At 37.6% G+C, this 23285-nt stretch overlaps 1 protein-coding gene across 1 annotated transcript in view; it reads left to right on the top strand.

The window, feature by feature from the left end:
- The first annotated feature begins 20570 nt into the window (after positions 1–20570).
- CUNH9orf84 (chromosome unknown C9orf84 homolog) overlaps positions 20571–23285 on the top strand; it is a 118122-nt gene continuing 115407 nt past the window's right edge. Inside the window, exons 1-2 of the mRNA XM_008065563.1 lie at positions 20571–20603; positions 23024–23104. Coding sequence (XP_008063754.1) covers positions 23024–23104 — 81 coding nt within the window. The 5' untranslated portion in view covers positions 20571–20603. The remainder of the gene's footprint in view (positions 20604–23023; positions 23105–23285) is intronic.

Here is a 23285-nt window from a genome sequence, read left to right as displayed (position 1 = left end):
AAAAAAAAAAAAAAAAAAAAAAAAAATATATATATATATATATATATATAGAGGCATTTATAGCTATACGTTTTCCTCTGAACACTGGTTTAGCTGCATCCCATAAGTTTTGGTATGTTTTTGTGTAGCCCTTTCACAGGCAATTGTTGCTGGTCTTTTTTTTTTTTTCTCATGTGTATTGGTTATACTTTTCTGTTTCCTTTCTCCTAATTTTTTGTCGAAAATTGAAAATTGTAGGTATTATGTTGTAGCAACTCTCAACACTGATTCTCCTTCACTCTCCAAGGCTTGTCTTTATTGTTGTTTGCTACTCATTAGTTTAGGAACTTGGCTGGACTATTTTAGTGGAGTCTATTTTTCCCACAGTGTGAAGCCTCTTATATTGCTCCTCAGAGGGTATATAGCCTTGGGCACACACAGTCACCCTGGGATGATAAAGGTTTTAGCAGAATTGTCTTTGACAGTCTCTCTTTCCTTAATTTCTGTTAAGCCTTCTGCCTCTGCTGGCTTTATACTCAGATGGCAGGTTCCTTTGTTGTTGGGTTATTGCTCTATTATTTTCCACAATGCCCTGGGACACAAACTACTCCACAGTCTAACTTGGCTTATTTGCAGGAGTAGTTTTACAGACAAGACTTTATGGTTTGTTCTGACTCTGGGAGAGCTCTTTTTAACTGCCTCTTTCCCTGGTTTTCTCTGGTAAACTAACTGGCTTGCAGTTTGGTTTGTTGCTCTAAAGAGCTACCAGTCTTCTCTTAATTGCTTACTATAAAAATCTCTGGCCAGCACAGTGGTTCATATCTGCAAATCCAGCACTTTGGAAAGCTGAGGTGGGAGGACTTCTTGAGCCGAGGAATTCGAGACCAGCCTAGGCAACAGCAAGACTTCGACTCTACAAAAAAACAAACAAACAAACAAAAAAACCCCTAAAAAATTAGCTGGGTGTAGTGGTGCATGCTTGCACTCTCAGCTATTTGGAAGGCTGAGAAGGAAGGATCACCTGACTCCAGGGGGTCGAGGTTGTGGTGAGACATGACAGTACCACTAAATTCTATCCTGAGCAGCAGACACCTCAACTAAAAAAAATCTCCAATGTTTTTGAGAGCATCTTTAGGCTTAAGCTTCCTCACATTCTGTTTCAACAACAAAAAAAGTTCCTTTGAAGAGGGCTTGGGAGCTCTATGTTTTTACAGAATGCCTCTCCCCATAGGCAAAATTTCTGAGCCCCTTCTCTAGATCTGGAAATGAGAATAGTGGCCTGGAGTGACACTCTTGCTTTTTGAATTAGGATACTGGGCAGTGATGGCAGCCTTTGGTCTTCTCAACTTGCATCTTCCTGAATGGATTCTCTACTCTATGAGCAAGCGAGGGCAAGAATGACCAGAACCCCAATATGCTTGGCCTGCCATGCTTGTGGTAGAGTCTGCACTATGAATGGGGCTAAATGGAGGAAGGGAGTTCCTGATGTCTTGGTTATACATGCCAGGAATTCAGTCTCTGCAACTCAAAGCAGAGAGTTGAGTGTAAGCGGTTGAGAAATGCTGGTAGTCTGCTCTTCATAGTGAGATACTGTAGCAGTTAACTGGAAACTGAGAAGAGAGGTAGCTATTTTTATGGCTATACTCACCCAGAGTAGAGTTTCCATCATACTGAGCTAAAAGCAGTAAGGAGCACCAGGGACTCTTGCTCTTCTAACCAAGATTTAGTAGTTTCTTGAATACAAGTTTCCTAACTTGCTTAGTACAATTTTCAGAGACTTTAAAAAGTTGTTTATAAAATAATTTTTAGTAGTTGTAGATGTTTCACTGGTAAGCAGGTCCATGGTGTTGCTCAAACTGCCATTCTGGCAGTGAAAACCTGTTTTATCTTTAACACTTTAGATAGGAGGTCAGCAAACTTTTTCTGTTTAAGGTCAGATAGCAAACATTTTTGGCTTTGTATATAATGTCTTTCACAGGTTTTCAGCTCTGCCATTGCAGCACAAAAGTAGCTACAGACAATACACAAACGAATGGGCACAACTGTACTCCAATAGCATTTTATTTATTAAAACAGATGATGGACTAGATTTGGTCCACAGGTCAAAGACTGTCAGAGTCTGCTTTAGATCATGAGCATATAATGTAGGTGAAATGTTGGTTATAACAGCATTATTATTGATTTTACTCAAAGAAAACAAAACACTGACCAAGTGCATTGTCAATGGGCAGTAGTATTTTTCAAAAGATATTTTTTTCTGAGCAATAGGTCTCAACAGTGGACTTAAAATATTCAGTAAACCATGCTGTAAAGAGATGTGCTATCACCCAGTCTTTGTTGTTTTGTTTATAGAGCAGAGTAGATGTAGCATAATTCTTATGAATAATTCTAAAATTTTTGGAATGGCAAATGGAACTTCAACTTAGAGTCATCAGCTGTCTTAGTCCCTAACAAGAGTGTCAGCCTGTTCTTAAAAGCTTTGAAGTCAGTCATTGACTCCTCATTAGCTATGAAAGTCCTTGGTGACATCTTCTTCTAATAGAAGGCTGTTCTGTCTACATTGAGAATTTGTTGTTTAGTGTAGCCATCTTCATCCATGGTCTTAGCTAGGTCTTCTGGATAACTTGCTGCAGCTTCTACATTAGCACTTGCTGCTTCACCTGGCCCTTTTATGTTATGGAGACAGCTTCTTTCCATAAACCTAATGAACTAACCTCTGTATCCTTCTGTTAGTCAAAATAAGTGACTGAAGCAGAAGTTTCAATCAGTAGAGATTTATTGAACTAACATTTGAGGGCATGCCTGGGAAAAACACAAGTTACAGGAGCACCTGTGACTTGTGCTGTCCCAAAGAGGGTTTTGGGAACTCAGTATTTAAGAGGAAAAAACAAGCAGGAGGGGGAAAAGATGGAGGGTAGGCAGTGAGGCAAGTGGCTACATTCTTTTGAGGCTAGAGCATTTGGTACTTTACAGCTTACATAAGATAAGGTAAACCTCTTAAAAGAGGGAGCAGAGGAGCAAGTTAATGATGCGTTCATCTCAGGATAGGCAGAGGGATCATATCTGATCTTGTCCTTGTTCTATACCTGGGAAGAAAAGCTTGTAACTGACATAGTGTGAGATTTACATAAACTCAGTTTCAGGGCTGGTTCATAGAGGAATATATATCCCGAAAGATTTAGATTGGTGAGGGAGTCCATCTGCGGAGGCATATGATCTTCTGCCATTGTGGGAACCTGGCTTACATATATGCTGTAACACAGTGTTGTGGAATTATAGCTATCTATTTGGGAACAAAAAGGAAGGTAGTATTTCATAACTCAGTTTCCAAACTTAACTTTTGCCTTGGCATAGTGAATTTGGGGTTCTGAGATGTTATTTTCTTTCACATTTCTAACTTTTTTTTCTGCAGCTTCCTCACCTCTCTTAGTCTTCATAGCATTAAAGATAGGGCCTTGCTCTGGATTCAGCTTTGGCTTAAGGGAATGTTTAGCTGGTTTGAGCTATCTAGATCTCTAAAATTTTCTCCATATCAGCAATAAGACTGTTTTACTTTCTTATCATCTGTGTTTTCACTGCAGTAGCACTTTTAATTTCCTTCAAGAACATTTCCTTTGCATTCACAACTTGGTTAACCGGAGGAAGAGGCCCAGCTTTTGAACTCTCAGCTTTTGCCATGCTTTCCTCACTAAGTTTATCATTTCTAGCATTTGATTTAAAGAGATATGCAACTCTTTCTTTCACTTGAACATTTAGAGGCTATTGTAGGATTATTAGTTGGCCTAATTTCAATCATGTTATGTCTCAGGAAATAGGGAGGCCTGAGGACGGGAAGAACATCAGGGGAATGGCTGGTTACTGGAACAGTCAGAAACACATTTATCATTTAAGGTCACCATCTTATATGGGTACAATTCTTGGCTCCCCAAAACAATTACAACAGTAACATCAAAGATCACTGATCACAAAAACAACAGTAACATCAAAGATCACTGATCACAGATTGCCATAACAGATACAAAAATGAAAAAGTCTGAAATATTGTGAGAATTACCAAAATGTGACACAGAGACACAAGGTAAGTATATGCTATTGGAAAAATGGCTCTGATAGACTTGCTCAACACAGGGGTGCCACAAAATTTTAGTCTGTAAAAAAAAAAAAAAAAAAAAAATCACAGCATCTGTGAAGTGCAATAAAGTGAAGCACAATAAAATGAGGTATGCTTGTATGCCAAAATGATCAAATTGTAAACTTTATTTTTTCTTTTTAATTTGCTAGTAAATTTTAATTAAATTTTAAAATTTAACTTTTAGTAAATTTTAATTATCAGATAAAATTGCATGTACTTATCATGTACCACATGATGTTTTAAAGTTTATATACATTGTAAAATGATTAAATCTAGCTAACTAAAAAATGCTTTACCTCACAGTTATCATTTTTGTGATGAGAACACTTAACACCCACTCTCTTTGTAGTGTCATAAATTGTAAACTTTAAATATTTGTAGTTTATTGTATGTCAATTATACAAGTGTTGTAATAGAGGTAAACAAAGGATATTGTGAAAGTACTTAAGTAGTAGCTTCTCAGCCTCAGGTGGAAAGGGGTCAGAGAAGAAGACCCAGACCCAGAGGTGACACTTGATTTGTCTTTAAAGTAGGAGTTTGCAAAACAAACAGTCCCATTAAAAAGTGGGCAAAAGATATGAATAGGCACTTCTCAAAAGAAGACATATGGGCAGCCAAAAGACACGTGAAAAAGTGCTCAGCCTCTCTAATCATCAGAGGAATGCAAATCAAAACCACACTGAGATACCACCTGACCCCAGGAAGAATGGCCATCATTAATAAAACAACAAAAGATGCTGGCGAGCATGTGGAGAAAAGGGAATTCTTCGACACTGCTGGTGGAAATGCAAACTAGTTCAGCCTCTATGGAAAACAGTGTGATGATTTCTAAAACAACTAGAAATAGACCTTCCATATAACCCAGCAATCCCCTGGAGGAACTCAGTCCTGGAGGAGCTCAAATCATTCTATACACAAGTTTATTGCAGCACTATTCACAATAGCAAAAACCTGGAACCAACCATGCTGCCCTTCGAAACTGGACTGGATTTAAAAAAATGTGGTACATATACACAATGGAATATTATGTAGCCATAAAGAAGGACAAACATATGGACTTGGCAGCAACTTAGATGGATTTAGGGTCTATAACACTCCAGTAATCTATCATAGAAACAAAAAACTGAGTACCACATGTTTTCACTCATAAATGGAACCTGAACATTAACCATACTATAAGAAAGGGATTGGCAGTAGTGGGCGACAGCTGGGGGGAGGGTGCGTGGCACACAATACCAGCTCAGGCAATCCACTCACCTAGACCTCCCAAAGTGCTGGGATTATAGACTGAGTCACTGAGCCTGGCCTTTTTTAATTTTTTTGAGTTGGAGTCTCACTCTGTCACTCAGGCTGGAGTGCAGTGGCACGCTCGTGGCCACTGCAGTCTCGACCTGCTGGTTCAGGTGATCCTTCCAGCTCAGCCTTCCAAGCAGCTGGAATGACAGGCACATGCCACCATGCCGGCTAATTTTTTGATTTATTATGAGATGATGTCTCACCAAGTTGCCCAGGCTGAACACAAACCCATGGGCTCAGGCAGTCCTCTCACCTCAGCCTCCCAAAGTGCTGGGATTATGAGGCATGAGTCACTGTGCCCGGCCACTTTTAATATTTTTGGTTTTTTTTTTTTTTTTGAGTTGGAGTCTCACTCTGTCGCCCAGACTGTAGTGCAGTGGCCACTCCCGGCCACCGCAGCCTCGACCTGCTGGGCTCCTGTGATCCTTCGCCTCAGCCTTCCAAGTAGCCGGAATTACAGGCATGCGCTACCACGCCCGGCTGATTTTTTGATTTATTGTAGAGATGAGGTCTCGCTGACCAGGCGGGTCTCGAACTCGCAGGCTCAGGCAATCCACTCACCTCAGCCTCCCAAAGGCGCGGGATTACAGGCTGAGCCACCGAGCCCGGCTCACTTTTAATATTTTTAATGGATGACTGTTGACTTTATTTATCTTTCTTGACCTTTCAGCAGTGTCAGACATTCATTTTCTATTTCATCACTTGGCTGTAAATGTCACAAAATTCTTAAATAATCTATAGGAAATGATAATAATTTATGGTTAAGGGGAGTCCTCTGGAGTCTGAAATTTCAAAGCTTAGTGTTTACTGAAATTGTACTCCATAATCAAAATTAATACAATATAATTAAAATTAATACAATGACAACCAATAGGAAAACAAAGGTCTTATTTATAACAACATAGATAACGTATAGAATAAATTCCATATGAAACATGAAATGTGTGTAGTATAATAGCACATAAAATAGGTAGAACTTGTATGGTACTTAGTATGCACCAGAGACTGTTTTGAGCACTTAATCGTCACAATAACAATAGTAGACACTATTATTATCTCCTCTTATATTACAGGAGGGGAAAAGGAAGCCACAATGTAAAGGAACAGGTCATACAGTTTGTAAATGGAAAAGGTGGGTTTGGAAACCAGGCAGTCTGATTCAAGCACATGTACCCTAAAGCATGATGCCTTACTAAAGTATGCAAACACATCTACACAGAAAATTGTAAAAACTATGGAGAGAAATGAGAAAAAAAAATGTGAGTAAATGGGAACCATATCAGGTTCTCTGATTTGGAAACTCTATGAAACATGTTAATGCTCCAAATTAATCTATAACTTCTATTACATCTCAATCAGAACTCCAGTTTTTTTTAAAAAGTGGGATCTTTACAAAATATTTCTTATGTCTATTTTTAAGAGAAACCTTAGATAGTAGCCAGGGCTTTTTAAAATGAATGAGATTGCCACATAAGAAATTAAAACTGTAGTAATCAAAACAGTGGTATCAGCTTAGGAGTAAAGCACCAAAAGAAAAAATTAAAAATCTAGCATCTAGCACATGGAAATATATGATAATTGTAATTTAAAATAAAAGGGAAATCAACAAATAGTGTTGGGATAATTCACAAAACTATGTAAGGACAATATTAAATTAAAAACATATTTCATGCCACACACACACAATTCTAGAGGTTCTAAATGTAAAGCATGACATGATAAAAACAGAAAAAAAATTATTTGAATATTTATACAGTCTTTGGGATGGAGAAGACTTTTCTAAACATGACCCTAAAAGCAGAAACAGTAAGAAAGAGAATGATAAATTTGACTACATAAAAATGAAAACAATTATTCCCTCAATTATCTTACTGGCTACTGATTTTAAATAACATTTAAAAACTTGTTTGTTAAAGGTGTGTGGCACTGGTGTTCTTAAGTGGATAACACAGACCTCAACATAATGTTGCCTAAGATATTTTATCAGAATGGGAGGATTGTTTACCTTCTGCCTAAACCAACCAGAAATACTATGTGTGAGAATGAGTCATATCCTAGAATACTCTTATTTTTGGTGACCAATAAATCTCTCATGACTTTCAACCTGGAAGAAAATGTTCTTAACAGACACTTACTCATTCATTCAATACCTATTCTATAATTACTGAGATCAGGGTATAGAGATACGATATATAAGGGAGACAAAACAGTGAAGTCATAGGTGGTATAGTAGAAAGAGACCTCAACTGGAGAGAGAACTCTCAGGTTGAAGCTTGGGTCATCTTGGAACATTTATGCCCTTGGGCAAGTCACTTAAACTCTCTGAGCCTCAGTTTCATTATCTGTCAGTAAAGTAGTATAATGCCTTGGAGAGTTGTTATGAAGATTAGAACCAACCACTAAACAAACATTTACTGAGTTCCTACTCTTTGCCAGGTTCTTAAAATATATGAGTGTTTGTAAAATGCTACATGAAAGCATTATTACCACATAACAAATTCCATGCTCTAAAGGAAGTAAGAGTAGAGAAAGGGCAAAAAATGATGATTAAAGATGATAAAATTTGAAAGTGGGGAAAGTTCTATCAAAAAAAAGAGACCAGATCAGGTAATTTAGCTGGGAAGCTTAACTGGATTTTGAAAGATGAGTTGATAATTGGACCTATAGAGATGTGTGTGAAGGATAATATAGACAGAATATATGTACTATGGTTTGAATATTTGTCCCCTCTAAAACTCACGTTGGGACCTTTAAGGAATGATTGTGTCATGAGGGCTCTACCCTCATTGATGGATTAATCCATTTATGGATTAATTAATTAATAGGTTAATGGGTTATCATAGGAGTGGAACTGATGGCTATAAAAAGAGGAAGATAGACCTGGTTTAGCCTTCTCAGCACCCTTGCCATGTGATGCCCTGTACCACCTGGGGACTCTGCACAGTGTCCTCACCAGTAAGAAAGATCTCACCAGATGTAGTTTCTCAACCTTGGACTTTTCACCTTCAACAGTGTAAGAAATTCTTTTTTAAAATAAATTCCTCAGTTTTAATTACTTGGTTATCAACAACTGAAAATGAACTAAGTATGATATAAGCAGTAGCAAATAGAAGAAAAGTAAGCAAAGAGAGTATGGGAGAACAACAGTAATTTTTTGTTGTTGTTGTTGTTGAGACAGGGTTTCACTCTATTGCCCAGGTTGGAGTGCAGTGACATGATCATGGCTCACTGCAGCCTTGAACTCCTGGGCTCAAGCAATCTTCCTGTCTCAGGCTCCCAAGTAGCTGGGACAGCAGAGACTACAGGCACACACCACCATGCCTGGCTCATTTTTCTTATTTTTGTAGAGACAGGGTCTTGCTTTGTTGCCCAGGCTGGTCTTGAACTACTGGCCTCAAGCAATCATCTACTTTGGCCTCCCAACGTATTGCAATTGTAGGTATGAGTCATCATGCCCAGCTGTGGAGAACAACAGAAATTTAATAAGAATGTGGGATGAATGAAGGTCAGCAGTAGTTGGAAAAGGGTTGGCGCCAGATCATAAAGAGTCTGAAGGCCAAGTTAAGGAGTTTCAAATTGATTCCTTCAGAAATAAAGAATTATATGAAACATGTAGACTTTGGCATTAGTCTGATTTGGGTTTGGATCCTGGCTCCTTATTAACGAGCTATATAGTTTTGAGCAAGTCACTGGATCGCTGTAAACCTCAGTTTCCTCTTCTGTACAATAGAGATATTTATACTAACTTAAGTACAAAGCTTAGTTTCTTGAAAACAGGAGATGCTTGACATATCATAGTCATTACGTTTAGGCACTGGTTAACTACTGAAGGATTCTGATTAGAGCAGTGAACATAATCTAAATTCTATAGCACTGTGTAGAGTAAATTAGAGACTGAGAGAATAGCTAGGAGAAAATTATAGTAGTCTAGGTAAGAGATAGAGGAGTCCTAAGTATACAGAAAAGCTAAAAAGTAGAAGGATCAAAATAAGAGTTTTAGAAAATATTTTAGGATAAAATATAATGAAGCACTTTTTAGATACACCAAGAAAAGCCATTACAGGGGAGAGAATGAAGATGAACATAAAAAGAAAAGAAAAGAAAACAAAACCTATAAACTAAACTCTGGGTAAGGTAAGTGGGGATGATATAAAGAATCCAAAGGGAACAGTAACACTTTGCCTGATTTCTTATGTTTTTATCCCGTGATACAGAATGCATTTTTGGGATTTGGGGAATGAGGTACAGCATAAAGATTGAAGGTAATATCTTGGAAAGAAAGAGGAATATTTATCCACAGAAAGAAGAGAGTAAGAAAATGCCAAATGAGGTTCCATAGACATTTTGAGATGAAAAGAAAAAAGTGAAGAAACACAGCTTCCCATTCAAGTAGAATGTAAGGTCACCTGCAGGGAATGGAGTAGCTTTCATATATATGGCTAGATGAGTGTGGAGATTATAATATTAGTTTAGTCTAGATTAGGATTTCTTAACCTTGGCACTACTGATGTTTTGGAACAAATAATTCCTTTTTAGGGAGCATATGGAAGGCAGGCTGACTTGTTCATTGTAGAATATTTAACAAAATTCTTGGCCTCTGCCTATTAGATGTTACTAGTATCTTTTCTGCCAGTTTTGGCCACCAAAAATGTCTGTAGACATGCCCAATTATCGAGGGAAAAAAATTACCTTCAACTGAGAACCACTGGTCCAGGTGTTGTTAGACTATAATAAGGGGCTACTAAGAAATAAAGATATAGGTCCCATCTGTCATTTTTAGTCTTTGCTGCATTTGCTTTTGCAGACCTGGCCATGAATTCATTGCCTAGGCTGATATTCAGGAGGCTGTTCCCTAGGTTTTCTTCTAAGATTCTTATATTTTGAAGTTTCACATTTAATCCCATGATCCATTTTGAGTTAATTGTTGTATATGGTGATAGGTAGGAGTCCAAATTCATTCTCCTGTATATGGTTAGACAGTTTTCCAAGAACCATTTGCTAAATAGGGATTCCTTCCCCTATTGGTGTTGTCAGCTTTGTCAAAGATGAGTTGGTTGAAGGTCTGTGGTTGTATGTCTGGGATCTCTACCCTGTTCCATTGGTCTATATGTCTATTTTTGTACTAGTACAAAACTCCGTTGTTTTGGTTACTGTAGCCTTTAGTAAAGTTTGAAGATCAGGAATGTGATGCCACCAGCCTTGTTCCTTTTGATGAGGATTGCTTTAACTATTTGGGTTCTTTCTTGCTTCCATATGAATTTAAGTGTAATCTTTTCTAGGTCTGTGAAAAAATGTTGCTGGTAGCTTGATAAGGATTGTGTTGAATCTGCAGATTGCTTTGGGTAGTATGGACATATTAATGATATTGATTTTTACATCCATAAGCATGGGATGTTCTTCCATCTGTTAGTGTTGTCTCTGATTTCATTGAGCAGTGTTTTGGAATTCTCATTGTAAGGCTCTTCCACTTCTTTGTATTTTATTTCTGTGTGTGTCTACTGTGAATGAGATTGTATTTTATTTGCTTTTGAACCTGCTTGTTGTTGGTGTACAGAAATGCAACTGATTTTTTGCACATTGATTTTGTAGCCCAAGACTTTACTGAAGTTGTTCATCAGGGCTAGGAGTTTGTTTTTTCCAGAAACTGTAGGGTTTTCTAGGTATATAATTATATTATCTGCAAAGAGAGATAACTTCCTATTTGAATACCTCTAATTCCTTTCTCCTGGCTGTTTGCTAAAGCTTCTGCACAGCAAAAGAAACCATAAAGAGAGTAAAGAGTCAACCCACAGAATGGAAAAAAGTATTTGCAAATTATATATCCAATAAAGACCTAACATCCAGAATCTATAAGGAACTCAAACAAATTGACAGGGGAAAAAACAAAGAATCCCATTAAAGTGGACAAAGAACATGAACAGACACTTCTCAAAAGAAGACATACAGACAGTCAACAACCATAAAAAAATGCTCAGCATCACAAATCAAAAGAGAAATGCAAATCAAAACTACAATGAGACACCATCTCACACTGGTCAGGATGGTTATTATTAAAAGGTCAAAAACAATAGGTGTTGGCAAGGCTGCAGAGAAAAAGGAACACTTGTACATTGTTGGTGGAAATGTAAGTGAGTTTAGTCTTTTTGGAAAGCAGCTTGGAGATTTCTCAAAGAATTAAACAGAGCTACCGTTTGACCCAGCAATCCCACTTCTGGAAACATACCCAAAGGAACACAAATGGTTCTATAAAAGAGACCTCATCTCAATAAATAAAAAGAATTAGTAGGCATGGTGGCCTGCACCTGTAGTTCCAGCTACTTGGAAGGCTGAGGTTTGGAAGGACCCCATAAGACCAGCAGTTTGAAGCTGTGGTAGCCATGAAAATGCCATTGCACACAAGCCTGGGTAACAGAGTGAGACTCCAACTGAAAAAAAAAAAAAGACATCTGCCCTTGTATGTTTATTGCAGCACTATTCACAATAGCAAAAACATGGAACCAACCAGATGGTATTGAAGGTGGACTGGATAAAGAAAATGTGGCACATATATACTATATACTATGGAATACTACACAGTCATAAAGAAGAACAAAATCGTATCCTTTGCAGCAACATGGATGCAGCTGGAGACCATTATGCTAAGTGAATTATCACAGAAACAGAAACTGAATATCGCATGTTCTCATTCATAAGTGGGTGCTAAACATTGGGTACACATGGGCACAAGGACAGAACAGCAGACACTGAGCACTGCTAAAGGAGGAAGGGGGGCAGTAAGGCAGTATAAGAAATACAAAAACAGCCGGGCTTGGTGGCCCAGCCTGTAATCCCACACTGTGGGAGACTGAGGTGAGTGAACTGCCTGAACCCACGGGTTCAAGACCCGCCTGGGCAACTTGGCGAGACCTCATCTCTACAATAAATCAAAAAATTAGCTGGGCGTGGTAGCACGCGCCTGTAGTTCCAGCTACTTGGAAGGCTGAGGCGGAAGGATCGCCGGAGCCCAGCAGGTCGAGGCTGCAGTGGCTGGGAGCAGCCACTGTACTCCAGTCTGGGTGACAGAGTAAGACTCAAACTAAAAAAAAAAAGAAAGAAATGCAAAAACATTCACTGGGTACCATGCTCATTACTGGGCATAAGGAGAAGGCCTATTAGAAGTTCAAACCTCATCTTCACACAATGTACTTATGTAACAAATCCTTACACATACCCCAGGATTCTAAAATTTTAAAAAAGAAAGAAAAATATAGACGGTGACTTGTCTGAGACTGTGTTTCACACCTAAAACATTGCTGGCACATACTGATACACTCTCTCTCTACTGAATGAATGGAAATAACAATTGACAATTGGCATTGAAGGCCTGGCTAAAGTTGCATATCATATATTTGTAGTGTAACCATAGAGCCTGACTTTGTGGTTTTGTTAATTTTTCCCAAATGATAGGGAATCCAGGCACAGAACAGGTAAAAGAAACCAGTAAGCTAGAAAACAAAGGAGAAGGTTTATCTAAAGAAGATGGATCCGAGCCAGGCTCGGTGGCTCAGTCTGTAATCCCACACTTTGGGAGGCTGAGGTGAGTGGATTGCCTGAGCCCGCGGGTTTGAGACCCGCCTGGGCAACTTGGCGAGACCTCATCTCTACAATAAATCAAAAAAAAAAAAAATCAGCTGGGCATGGTAGCGCGTGCCTGTAAATCCGGCTACTCGGAAGGCTGAGGCGGAAGGATCGCTGGAGCCCAGCAGGTCGAGGCTGCAGTGGCCGGGAGCGGCCACTGTACTCCAGTCTGGATGACAGAGTGAGACTCCAACTGAAAAAAAAAGGTAGATAGGGCTTGGTGGTCAATAGTATTAGATGTCATTCTTTCTAGCTATTTTTCTTTTTTTCTTGTAAAAGACAATACAAATTGCCTAACCTCTTATTAAGTTTGTACATACTGAGCATAGAGGTGCTCAAAAATTATTTGTTAATTTATATTCTGAGGTACAAGATTGAGTCTAAATTAAAAATATGAAATGATGAGAACTGCTGTTTTACAAAATCTTTTGACTTATGGGAAAGGCCTACCCTCAGCTTTTCCTAAAATTATTTTTCTTGTATATAGAATTATTATTAATGTAACAGCCTTCTTCTTAAATTTAGTCCAATGCTCTATGTCCTCCATTTTTTAGTATAAAGCATAAAAGTAATCAAAGATACTTCAAACAACATAAAGACTTATTTTGGAGAGAAAAAGAGAAATAATTTTTTCACATTTTATAAGGAAGATGTTAGCTTTTCTAAGAGACATTTGCTATAACTTATTCTAGTTTGAACTTGCAAGTTTAGACCTTTGGATGTTATTTATTTTGCAAGTTGCTTTATTTTCCACTAAGTGCATAACGGTGCTATGCCATGATTTTTGTGGCCCAAACAGCTAGATTTTCCCATAGATGTGGTTAATCTGGTGCAATATAAAAATGAATTCTAATGAATTATTCTTTAGCATCTCTACAACTTATTATTTCCTTTTTTATACTCCCATAATCTTATGACATTAATTTCCTCAGGGAATAATAGTTATTTATGTAAATGTCTTATTTTCCCTAGAACATTAAAAGAATAGAATCCATTTCCTTTCTTCAACTAGCACAGTTCCTTGCACATAATATGTACTTGAAAATGATTTATGACTCAGGCAACATGGTACGTGCCTACACTCCCAGCCACTCAGGAGGTTCAGGCAGGAAGACTGCTTGAGGTCAGGAGTCTGAGGCTGCAGTGCACAATATTATGCCTGTGACCAGCCATTGCCCTTCTGCCTGGGCAACATAGCAAGACTGTCTCTAAATAGTAATTTATGGATAAATCGATGAATGAACAACTACATCTCATAGGGTAGAAGTCAAAAGGTCTGAGTTCTAGATCTGCCTGTGTAATTTTGGGTAAATTGCTTAACTTAAAGGACCACGAGATGTGAGAGGTTTCAGGGAAAACTCAAGGAAATGTTAAAATATAGTTAGCCCTTCCTTTTACACAAGGAAATGGTGACCCAATTATCACTGAGTTACAGAGTCAAGTCTAAGCACAGATAAAGTTTTTTATCCTGGCCAGAATTTTAGCTTACTTTTCAATGTGTATAAAAGATCCAATAAGCAGGTGAGAGATAAAATAGCTGATAATCCAGAAATATGTGGAGGAGTTGAACACGTGTGACAGAAAAGTAATCATTTACAGAGATAAAAGTTGCTAAACTAAGCTATAGTAATATTTGTCTCCTTGTATTTGAAAAAAATATAACCTACAGGAATATGAAATGTTACACTTATTTTATATATTTGCAAAAATGTCTTTATATGCTGATGCTACCACAGTTCTTTTCTAGCAGTAATTATTGGTTTAGATAGATTGAACATGTTGTGCTAAAATGTTTGCTCTCAATCTCTTGACGCAAAGAAGTTCCTTAGTGATGATCAAAAGATAGTATGCAAGGCTACGCCTATAAATTAGCAGTCAGAAGACAATAAGGTATTTATGCAATACATTGATGCAATATTATTTTCATTCCATATATCCAGATTTTCTGCATGATCTGGTTTGAGCTAATTTGCAATTCTGTCTCAGACTGATTATCTGCTATATTCATACCATGTTCACTTTGGTGTGTGCACACGTGTGTATTATTTCATGCACATTAGTCCTTCTGCAAAAACACCAAAAACCTACATTTAGTAGAAAATGCAAAGAATGTAATAATTGGCTGAGCTCAGTGGCTTAGCCTGTAATCCCAGCCCTTCAGGAGGCCTAGGCGAGTGGATTGCCAGAGCCTGCAGGTTTGAGACCAGCCCAGGCAACTTGGCAAGACCTTGTCTCTACAATTAAAAAAAAAAATTAGCCTGGTGTGGTAGTGTGCGCCTGTAGTACCAGCTACTTGGAGGGCTGAGGCAGAAGGATCGCTGGAGCTGAGCAGGTCGACGCTGGGGTAGCCATGTGGCCATGCGTGTGCCATGGAGTGAGACTCCAACTCAAAAAAATAAAATAAAATAAAGTGATAATTATTATTTCAAAATGACCTAGTGCCAGATTTTAAGAAATGAGTTCAATTAAATATTGATCTCAGCGTTTACTCTGGAACTGGCATTCTGCTAATTACAAAAAGATAAAGTACATAAAGAAAATTAAGACATGGTCCATGGCCCATGATCTCAAGAAGATTACAGTCATGAGAAAGGCAGACATGAACAAAACAATTATAATGCAAAGCTTAAAAGCTGCCCGAAGTGGAATATTGACAAACATTGTAGAAATGACAAAAGGTCACAACTAATTCTCACCAAGAGTATCAGAAAACAATTGAACTGAAACTTATAGAAAAAATAGGGTTTCAACATATGATCAGAGTATAAAATAAAGTAGCAGGAACAAAGGGAAAAATCTGAAAGATGTTCATAAAATGGCCAGTGGTTCAGGGTTCCACAGTAAATGAGGTTGAGTGGTTAGTTGTTTCATGCTAAAAACTTTATGCTACAGGTGCCAGAGAGCTTAAAGAATTTGAGCAGGGCAGTGACAGTCTCAGTTAGTTGTTTTAGAAATATCAACCTGGCAGAAGTGTTTAAAATTGCCTGAAGAAATAAAAAATAAGCGCAACTTCAGACAAGGATTGTGAGCTTTATAGAGGCAAGGATTTGTTTTCCTTATTTTTTTGCATTGTCAGTGCTCAGTCTTATGCCTGGCACATAGTATGTTCTCAACAAACATTAAACATTATTACTATTGTCTCAATAGCATGGCATGTGACTACAACAATAAAGTTCAGTATTATTGCAAGAGATTTCTACAAATGTATGGAATTGGTCTGGATAGTAGAGGTTTATTTCCCTGCCTTCCATTAGGGCTCCTCAGCTTAGCTTATATTCAAGTGTGTGTCTAAACTTGTTTTATTTCCATTTAGATTGAACATAATGGTACAAATAAGGATGAATTAAAATTTACAGGGAAAAGTAATTGTTCTAAGATTCTCTTCATATGTAAAATTTTAGAAATAATAATACAGAAGCATTATCTACTGAGAAAAGAAAAAAAACACAGATGAGTTGGATATGGTAACATTCCCTGTAGATAGATAAAGAAAATTACCTTTAGAAATTTACAAGGAGAAAATGTTTGAAAAACATGACAAGCAAATATTCCTTTTAGAGAGTGTATGGCCTAGTTAAGGGCTTGGGGTCTGAAGTCAGACAGTCTGAGTTTACAAGTTTGTCTCATACTTTATAGTTAATCTTGGACAAGAAACTTAAGCTTTCAATGCCTTGGTTTTCTCCTCTATAAACTGGAGATTGTAATTTGTAAATTTATGTAGTTCATCCATTGTTGCAAACTGTTTAGAATAGTGGTTGGCTTATAGTAAGTACTAAACAAAATTTAGCAGTTTTACTATTATCCTTAATGTGGAGAAAGCAATATATCTGTTCTCTTCTTAGATTAGTAGTAGAATCTCCAAGTTGTAGTTATGCATGACTGTCCAGAATAAACATGGCATCTTCTAGCCTTCATTGCAGCTAAGTGTGACCATGTGACCAGGGCTTAGCAAATGAGACATAAGCAAAAGAGTCATGTGGCAGCTTATGGAAAACTTCCTTAAACAACTGGGCACCTACTAGATCTCAAAATTTTAAAGTATGAAATTATTAAGGGTTGGTGAGAATGAATATATAGCAACAGGAACACTCAAACATTGCTGATGGGAGTGTAAATTGGTACAAACACATTGGAAAACAGTTTGGCATTATTCAATAACTGTGAAGATATGCATACTCAACATTCCAAAATTTTTTTCCTGAATTTATATTCTGAAGAAGCACACATATACTAGGATACATGTACAAGAATATTGATAGCAGTATTATTTGTAATAGCCCAAAATTATGATAATCCAAAGGTTCATCCGCAGTAGAATGAATAAATAAATTGAGGTATATTTATACAATAAAATATACTTCAGCAATGAAATAGAATTAACATACATATACAGCAACATCCATTGAATAGAAACAAGAACCAAAATAACACAAACAAAATTCAAAAACAAGCAACTATGTCATTTAGAAGTACATACTTGGTGAAACACTTTAAAGAAAAGCGAGGCAGTGATTACCACAAAGTCAGGATTATAGTAATCTCTAGGTCTAGAGGGAGACTTCCTCTAGGGAAAGTTGTGATTAGGAAAAGAACAGAGGGCTTCTGAAATTCTTGCAATGCTTTGTTTCTTCACTTGAATAGAAGCTCCATGGATGTTTCCTTAAAATAATTTTATGCACTTTTCTACATGAACATTTCGTGTGTGTGTGTGTGTGTGTGTGTGTGTGTCTCCATCATATTTCACTATTTAAATTACAGGTATGTAAAAAGACATAGTGCCTTTGGCCTCTCCTCTTTTCCACTCCTTTCTCCATCCTGCTTCCTGAAACATAGATAGTGCCACCTGAGACTATGAGAACAAGGACCACACATAGAAGTATCAGTAATAAGTTGGAAGAAAAGGACCTTGTGGGACAGAGCTGCCATATTAGTCCTTAACCTTCCCCTTTGTGGGACAGAGCTACCATATCAGTCTCTTATCAGGACTTCATTTACATGAAAGGTAAACAAGCTTTATATTGTTTTGGAATTTCCTGTTATTTATATAGCCAAACCTTATTTTAACTAATATGCCTATGTATAAGATTTTCAAAAAGAAATCTACTCAAAAAAAAAATAGCTTGATTTCACTATAAGAAAGGGATTGGCAGTATTTGGAAACTGCCAGGGATGGAGGGGTGGGATAGCAGTAGTGGGAAACTGCCAGAGGAGGTGGGGGCACACCTCATCAACAAGGGTACCTGTATAATGAACATTTGTATACCTAATCCTGAATTGCACTCCACATCTTCCAAATAAAAATTTTTTTAAAAATCATAATAGTAATGGGCTATAGCCCATAGCATACAATAAGAATTCCTGAATTATACCTCATATTTTTAAAATAAAAAATAAAATAAACATATGTCATCTCAAAAAATTGCTTGATATCATACACACAAATATTTATATACATGTATACATATACACAGGCCCATATATAATTAGGCAATTCACAGAAGAAGAAATCCAAAGGGTTCATAAATATCTAAGACATGTTTAATCCCAGAATTAATCAGAGAAATACAAATCAAAACAAGATAATGGTGGTGCAGTACCTGGCACCTGTAATCCCAGAGCTTTGGGAGGCTGAGGAGGGAGGAGTGCTTGAGGCCAGGAGTTTGAGACCAACTTGAGCAACACAGCAAGACTCTTATGTCTACCAGTTAAAAAAAGAAATAAAGAAAATTAGTGGTGTGTACCTGTAGTCCCATTACCTGGGATGCTGTGGCAGAAGTGCTTGAGTCCAGGAGTTTGAGGTTACAGTAAGTTATGATCATACCACCGTGCTCATAACTTGGGTGAAAAAGCAAGTCCCTGTCTCTAAAAAATAATAAAATAAAAATTAAAACAAGACAGTATTTTTCATGCATTAGACTGGCAAAAATTTCTGAAAAGCAATATATTCAGCACTGTTGAATATTCAGGAAAATGAACCCTCTTAGGCAGTGTTAATATAAATTGCTATGAACTTTTCAAAGGTAATTTGGCAATATCTATTAAATTTGAAATGCTCCTACAATTTGAGCCAGCAAGCCAAAACAAATCTATGCCATAGAAATTATTCAAAAGCATATGTTTGATTATTCTTACTGTGGCATTATTTGTCAAGCTAAAAAACTGGAGCAATCTGTTAATCTATCCATAGTAGAACACTGACATAAATTATGGCACATACTCACTATGAAATATTATGCAGCTATTTGAAAAATGGGTTAGATTATACATCTTGACCTGGAAAGTTGTTCATGACATATTGTGTAGTGACGAAAGCAAGTTGCCCATTTTTATATAATCAACCAACTTTGTGTACACACATCTGCATATATTCATATGAACATGCAATGAAGTGTAAAAAGATAAAACCCAGACTGTTAATACTGGTTACCTGGGAGTAGGAATGGAGATTATTTTTCTATATATATATCTTAAGATGGTTTTACTGGTTACAGTGAACGTAAATATATTTTTATAACTTAAAAAATAATTTAATTTAAAAGTGGTTTTAATAAAAGAATACACAATAATTAATGCAACTCTATGCCAGGTGAATACCTTTAAAATTGATTATTGCCAAACATTAAATCTACATAGCTGAAGCAAACTGCATAAACCTGAACAAAGGCGATAACTTAAGAAAATAATGTGATTTATCCACTGACGTTTCACAATGAGTATTTCAACAACTAACTCAAAAGACACCCACACGTTTGCAAAATAAACAAATGCATGTTATTTTCTGCGTTCTTCTGGGAAAGAGTTTAAGGCCAAGTGTGCCATGGAAAAGAAGACGGAAGTTAAGAAACACAGATAAAAGGACATTCTTCCTCATCGGGTGAGTTTAGTGACTCTCAAATGTGTGCGTGTGCGTCTGGGCTAGGGGGTGGCTGTCAATCAAGGAATCAAATCTCTATGTCCCAATTCAAACTCATTGTCTTCCGGCCCCTCCTGAAGCTTTCTTCCGCATGACCCACCCATAGCCAGACCCCTGAGGTATTCCTCCTACTTTTTGCTTTTCTCTTTCCCTGAATCTGATTGCTAAATCCTGTCAACTTCACCTCTGGAAGGTTTCTGTCCTTGCACTCCCTCTAAGCCTGTCTCATTTAGCCAGGCCTAGCTTAAAGGCATGGGAGCCGCTGCTCCCCAAGAAGCCCAGATTCCTATGCTAGGTCTTCTCGATCTTTCGCCCCCGGCTCCTTCCCAGTTCCCAGCGAGTTCCCCGTCGCCTTATTCACCGTCACACTCCTCCATGTGCTACTAAGGTTTCGCTCACACTCGAGGACCCGGGCTCGGATCATGCTCTGCCCCCAGGCCCAAGCTCCAAAGATTGCGGACAACCGTGGGCGGAAGGGCCCAGAACCCAAAAGACGGAGTGGGGCGGGGCCTTGTCTGGCTAGTAAAAGCGCTGAGTTCCGGTTTAGGGGCGGGGCGGGGCCTAGTCTGGCTAATAAAAGCGCGGAGTTCCTGTTCAGAAGTCACGTGCCTTTCTGGAAGGCGGGAGTTTTCCCCGGGAAGACGAGCGGCAGCGATTTTACCTCAGGTAAAAGTTCTGCGAAGCTGGTGGGAATCCGGAGAGAAAATGTTCCTGAGCAGAGGGGAAGAAAAGATCTCATGGGGCTAAAATACAGCATCCCGGGAATCTCTGGAAAACATATCTGTGGGGCCTGTCGCCTGTGGCCCTGTGGGGACAAAACCCCAGAACCAGCGTCCTCCTTCCCTAATTAGGTGTGAAGGGCTTGGTAAGGCCAGTGTGATGTCAGCCCACCAACTAGAAATTGTGTGGGCTAAACAGCAGGAGAAAATATGTGACCATCACTTCCTCTGCATTTTAAATTGTTAAATGTGGTTTTTCTGCGAGGTAGTGATGAAGGGGAGAAAGCTCCTCATGCCTCAGGCTGTTGGGAAGAGATGGGAAAGCGGCCCAAAGATTCACGCTCACCCATGTGTGTCTTAAATAATCACTGGAAAGCTTACTTCCCCCAAGATCCTGACCTGATGACTGTGTGCATTTCCATTTTGGCCAGGCAGATGCTGATCGGGAAGCAGCGCAAGAGAAGTAAAATCTTTAGAAATAGAGAAGGAAAAAAAAAAAAAAAGGGAATTGCTGCAATTCAAAAATTGGTAATCTAGGAAATGGGCCCCCTAAAGTCCAATCCCCACCACTACACAATATGTCCATGTAAGGAAGACACATGTGGACCCCCTGGATCTAACATTTAAAAAAATTAATTTGAAAAAAGTTGGTAATTTAAAAATACTTCCTCTGTAATCCTGGTGTGGTTTGTTTTCCCATTTCTCTGCATTGAGAAATACGGCCAATTTATCTTTCTTTCGTCCACCTATCACCATAAGAAGGATTCAAATATCTGTATTGCAATGAAATAAGCTTTACAAATGAAATTCTAAGAATGTATATAACACGGTGTCTTATTTAAGTGCTACATATTTAGCATGAATTTCAATGATTGACTTCAATACAAAGGTAATTGTTTTTAAGGTAATTGATGAGAATGAGTCTAAAGTTGGTAGAAATATTAGACTTCACAAGAAAGGAAAACTTCAGATAAATGGTGACAATAAACTGAAGGGGTGAACTAGGTAGACATGGGTTTGTTTTTAACTTTTTGAAATGACTTCTAGTATGAGACATAATCAGATAATTTTTTCTGAAAGTGCAATATTAAGAAAATGAAATTCTGTACTCACTTACTTCAAAGATCAGTGATACACTGTGTGGAAAAGGCATAGAGGTACAATGATTGGACCCCAAAGAAGTAATCGCCAGTAAGAAAATGCCATGTTGGCATTAAGTAAGAGTGAAAGAGTGTAGCCACATTATGTGTCCCCCACATTTGCTGGCACCATAGAATTTAGCAATTTCAAAGGTAATTCAGATAACATATTGGGCTCATTTTAATTGGAAAACTTTTGTAATATCCAAAAACTCTTCTGAGTTTTTACTCAAATAAAATAATGTTCTGCATTGTTTTTAGAAGTTTGCTTTTAGTTTTTTTAATCCACAGAAGTTGAGTGATTAAGAATGCTCACTAATGATAATTGAAAATAAAGATAGATTCATAGACCATTAATGTAGATGGTATCTTCAGGTCTTCCGGTTCAGTACCTTGACCTTAGGTAAGGAAATAAGTAAACCTCAAGGATAATAGTGAAATGAAGGCAAGATGATTTCAATTAAAATATATATTTCATTGTTTAAAAGCTTATTGACAAACTACTACATGGAAAATTCTAACTTTCATCTGAATTTCTAAAGACATTTTAAATAATCAAAATGCTAAGAACTATTTGATAAGCCAGACTCTCTCCTAAAGTAACTTTTAAGCTGTAATTCCTTGATTTCTTACATAAATGAGAACCATCCTGGACTGATTCAACGTTCTTTTACTTATTGCTTTGTTAGATAGATTTGTTGATTTATGGGTAACAACCCATTGACTTAGGAGTAATATACCATAGTTGTTTTATTCCAAATGAACTAGCTACTAGGAACTTCTAACTTAAGATTTTTTGTTCTCTAAATAAAAGGATGGAAAAAATTTTCCAAAGTATTTCCCAAATCCTCCACTGTGTCAGTGCAGAGTTCTGCCATTGACTATACAATTTTAAGACCATTTGAGAAATATGGTTATCCCAGGAATGACAACCTGCCAGTCTTGTGACCTCTTTTGCAACAAAATGATTACTTTAAATATATTTCAGCCCACCAACTAACAGGCATGTGGCTTAAACAATATGAGTACATATGCAAATAATTTTATATCAATATACATTATTATATTAAATTTAAAATCATAGTAATGAATGTTAATTTTTAAATCAATTTTTATCATTCGGAGCTTTTTAAGAAGTAAGTGAACCAAGGTTTTGTGATTAAGAGAAATTTTCTACTCTTGGCTTTGCTCTTTTACCAACATTTAATTTTAATGTTTATATTTCCAGATGCTGAAATCTGTACTGCTTTCAAAGAAAGAAGATATGTTTTCAGCATTCAAATATTGTGCAATAGATTATTTATATGAGGTAGAGTGTTACTGGCTTGACATCTATTTACTAAGAATTATAATATAAAAAGTGTTATGTGCGCCGGGCTCGGTGGCTCAGCCTGTAATCCCGCGCCTTTGGGAGGCTGAGGTGAGTGGATTGCCTGAGCCCGCGGGTTCGAGACCCGCCTGGGCAGCGAGACCTCATCTCTACAATAAAT

This window comes from Carlito syrichta, unplaced genomic scaffold, assembly GCF_000164805.1.
Source record: "Carlito syrichta isolate Samal-C Ts95f unplaced genomic scaffold, Tarsius_syrichta-2.0.1 Scaffold308663, whole genome shotgun sequence".
Taxonomy (NCBI): Eukaryota; Metazoa; Chordata; class Mammalia; order Primates; family Tarsiidae; genus Carlito; species Carlito syrichta.
The sequence above is the reverse complement of the archived record's forward strand: the minus strand, read 5'-3'. Positions and strand labels throughout refer to the sequence as shown.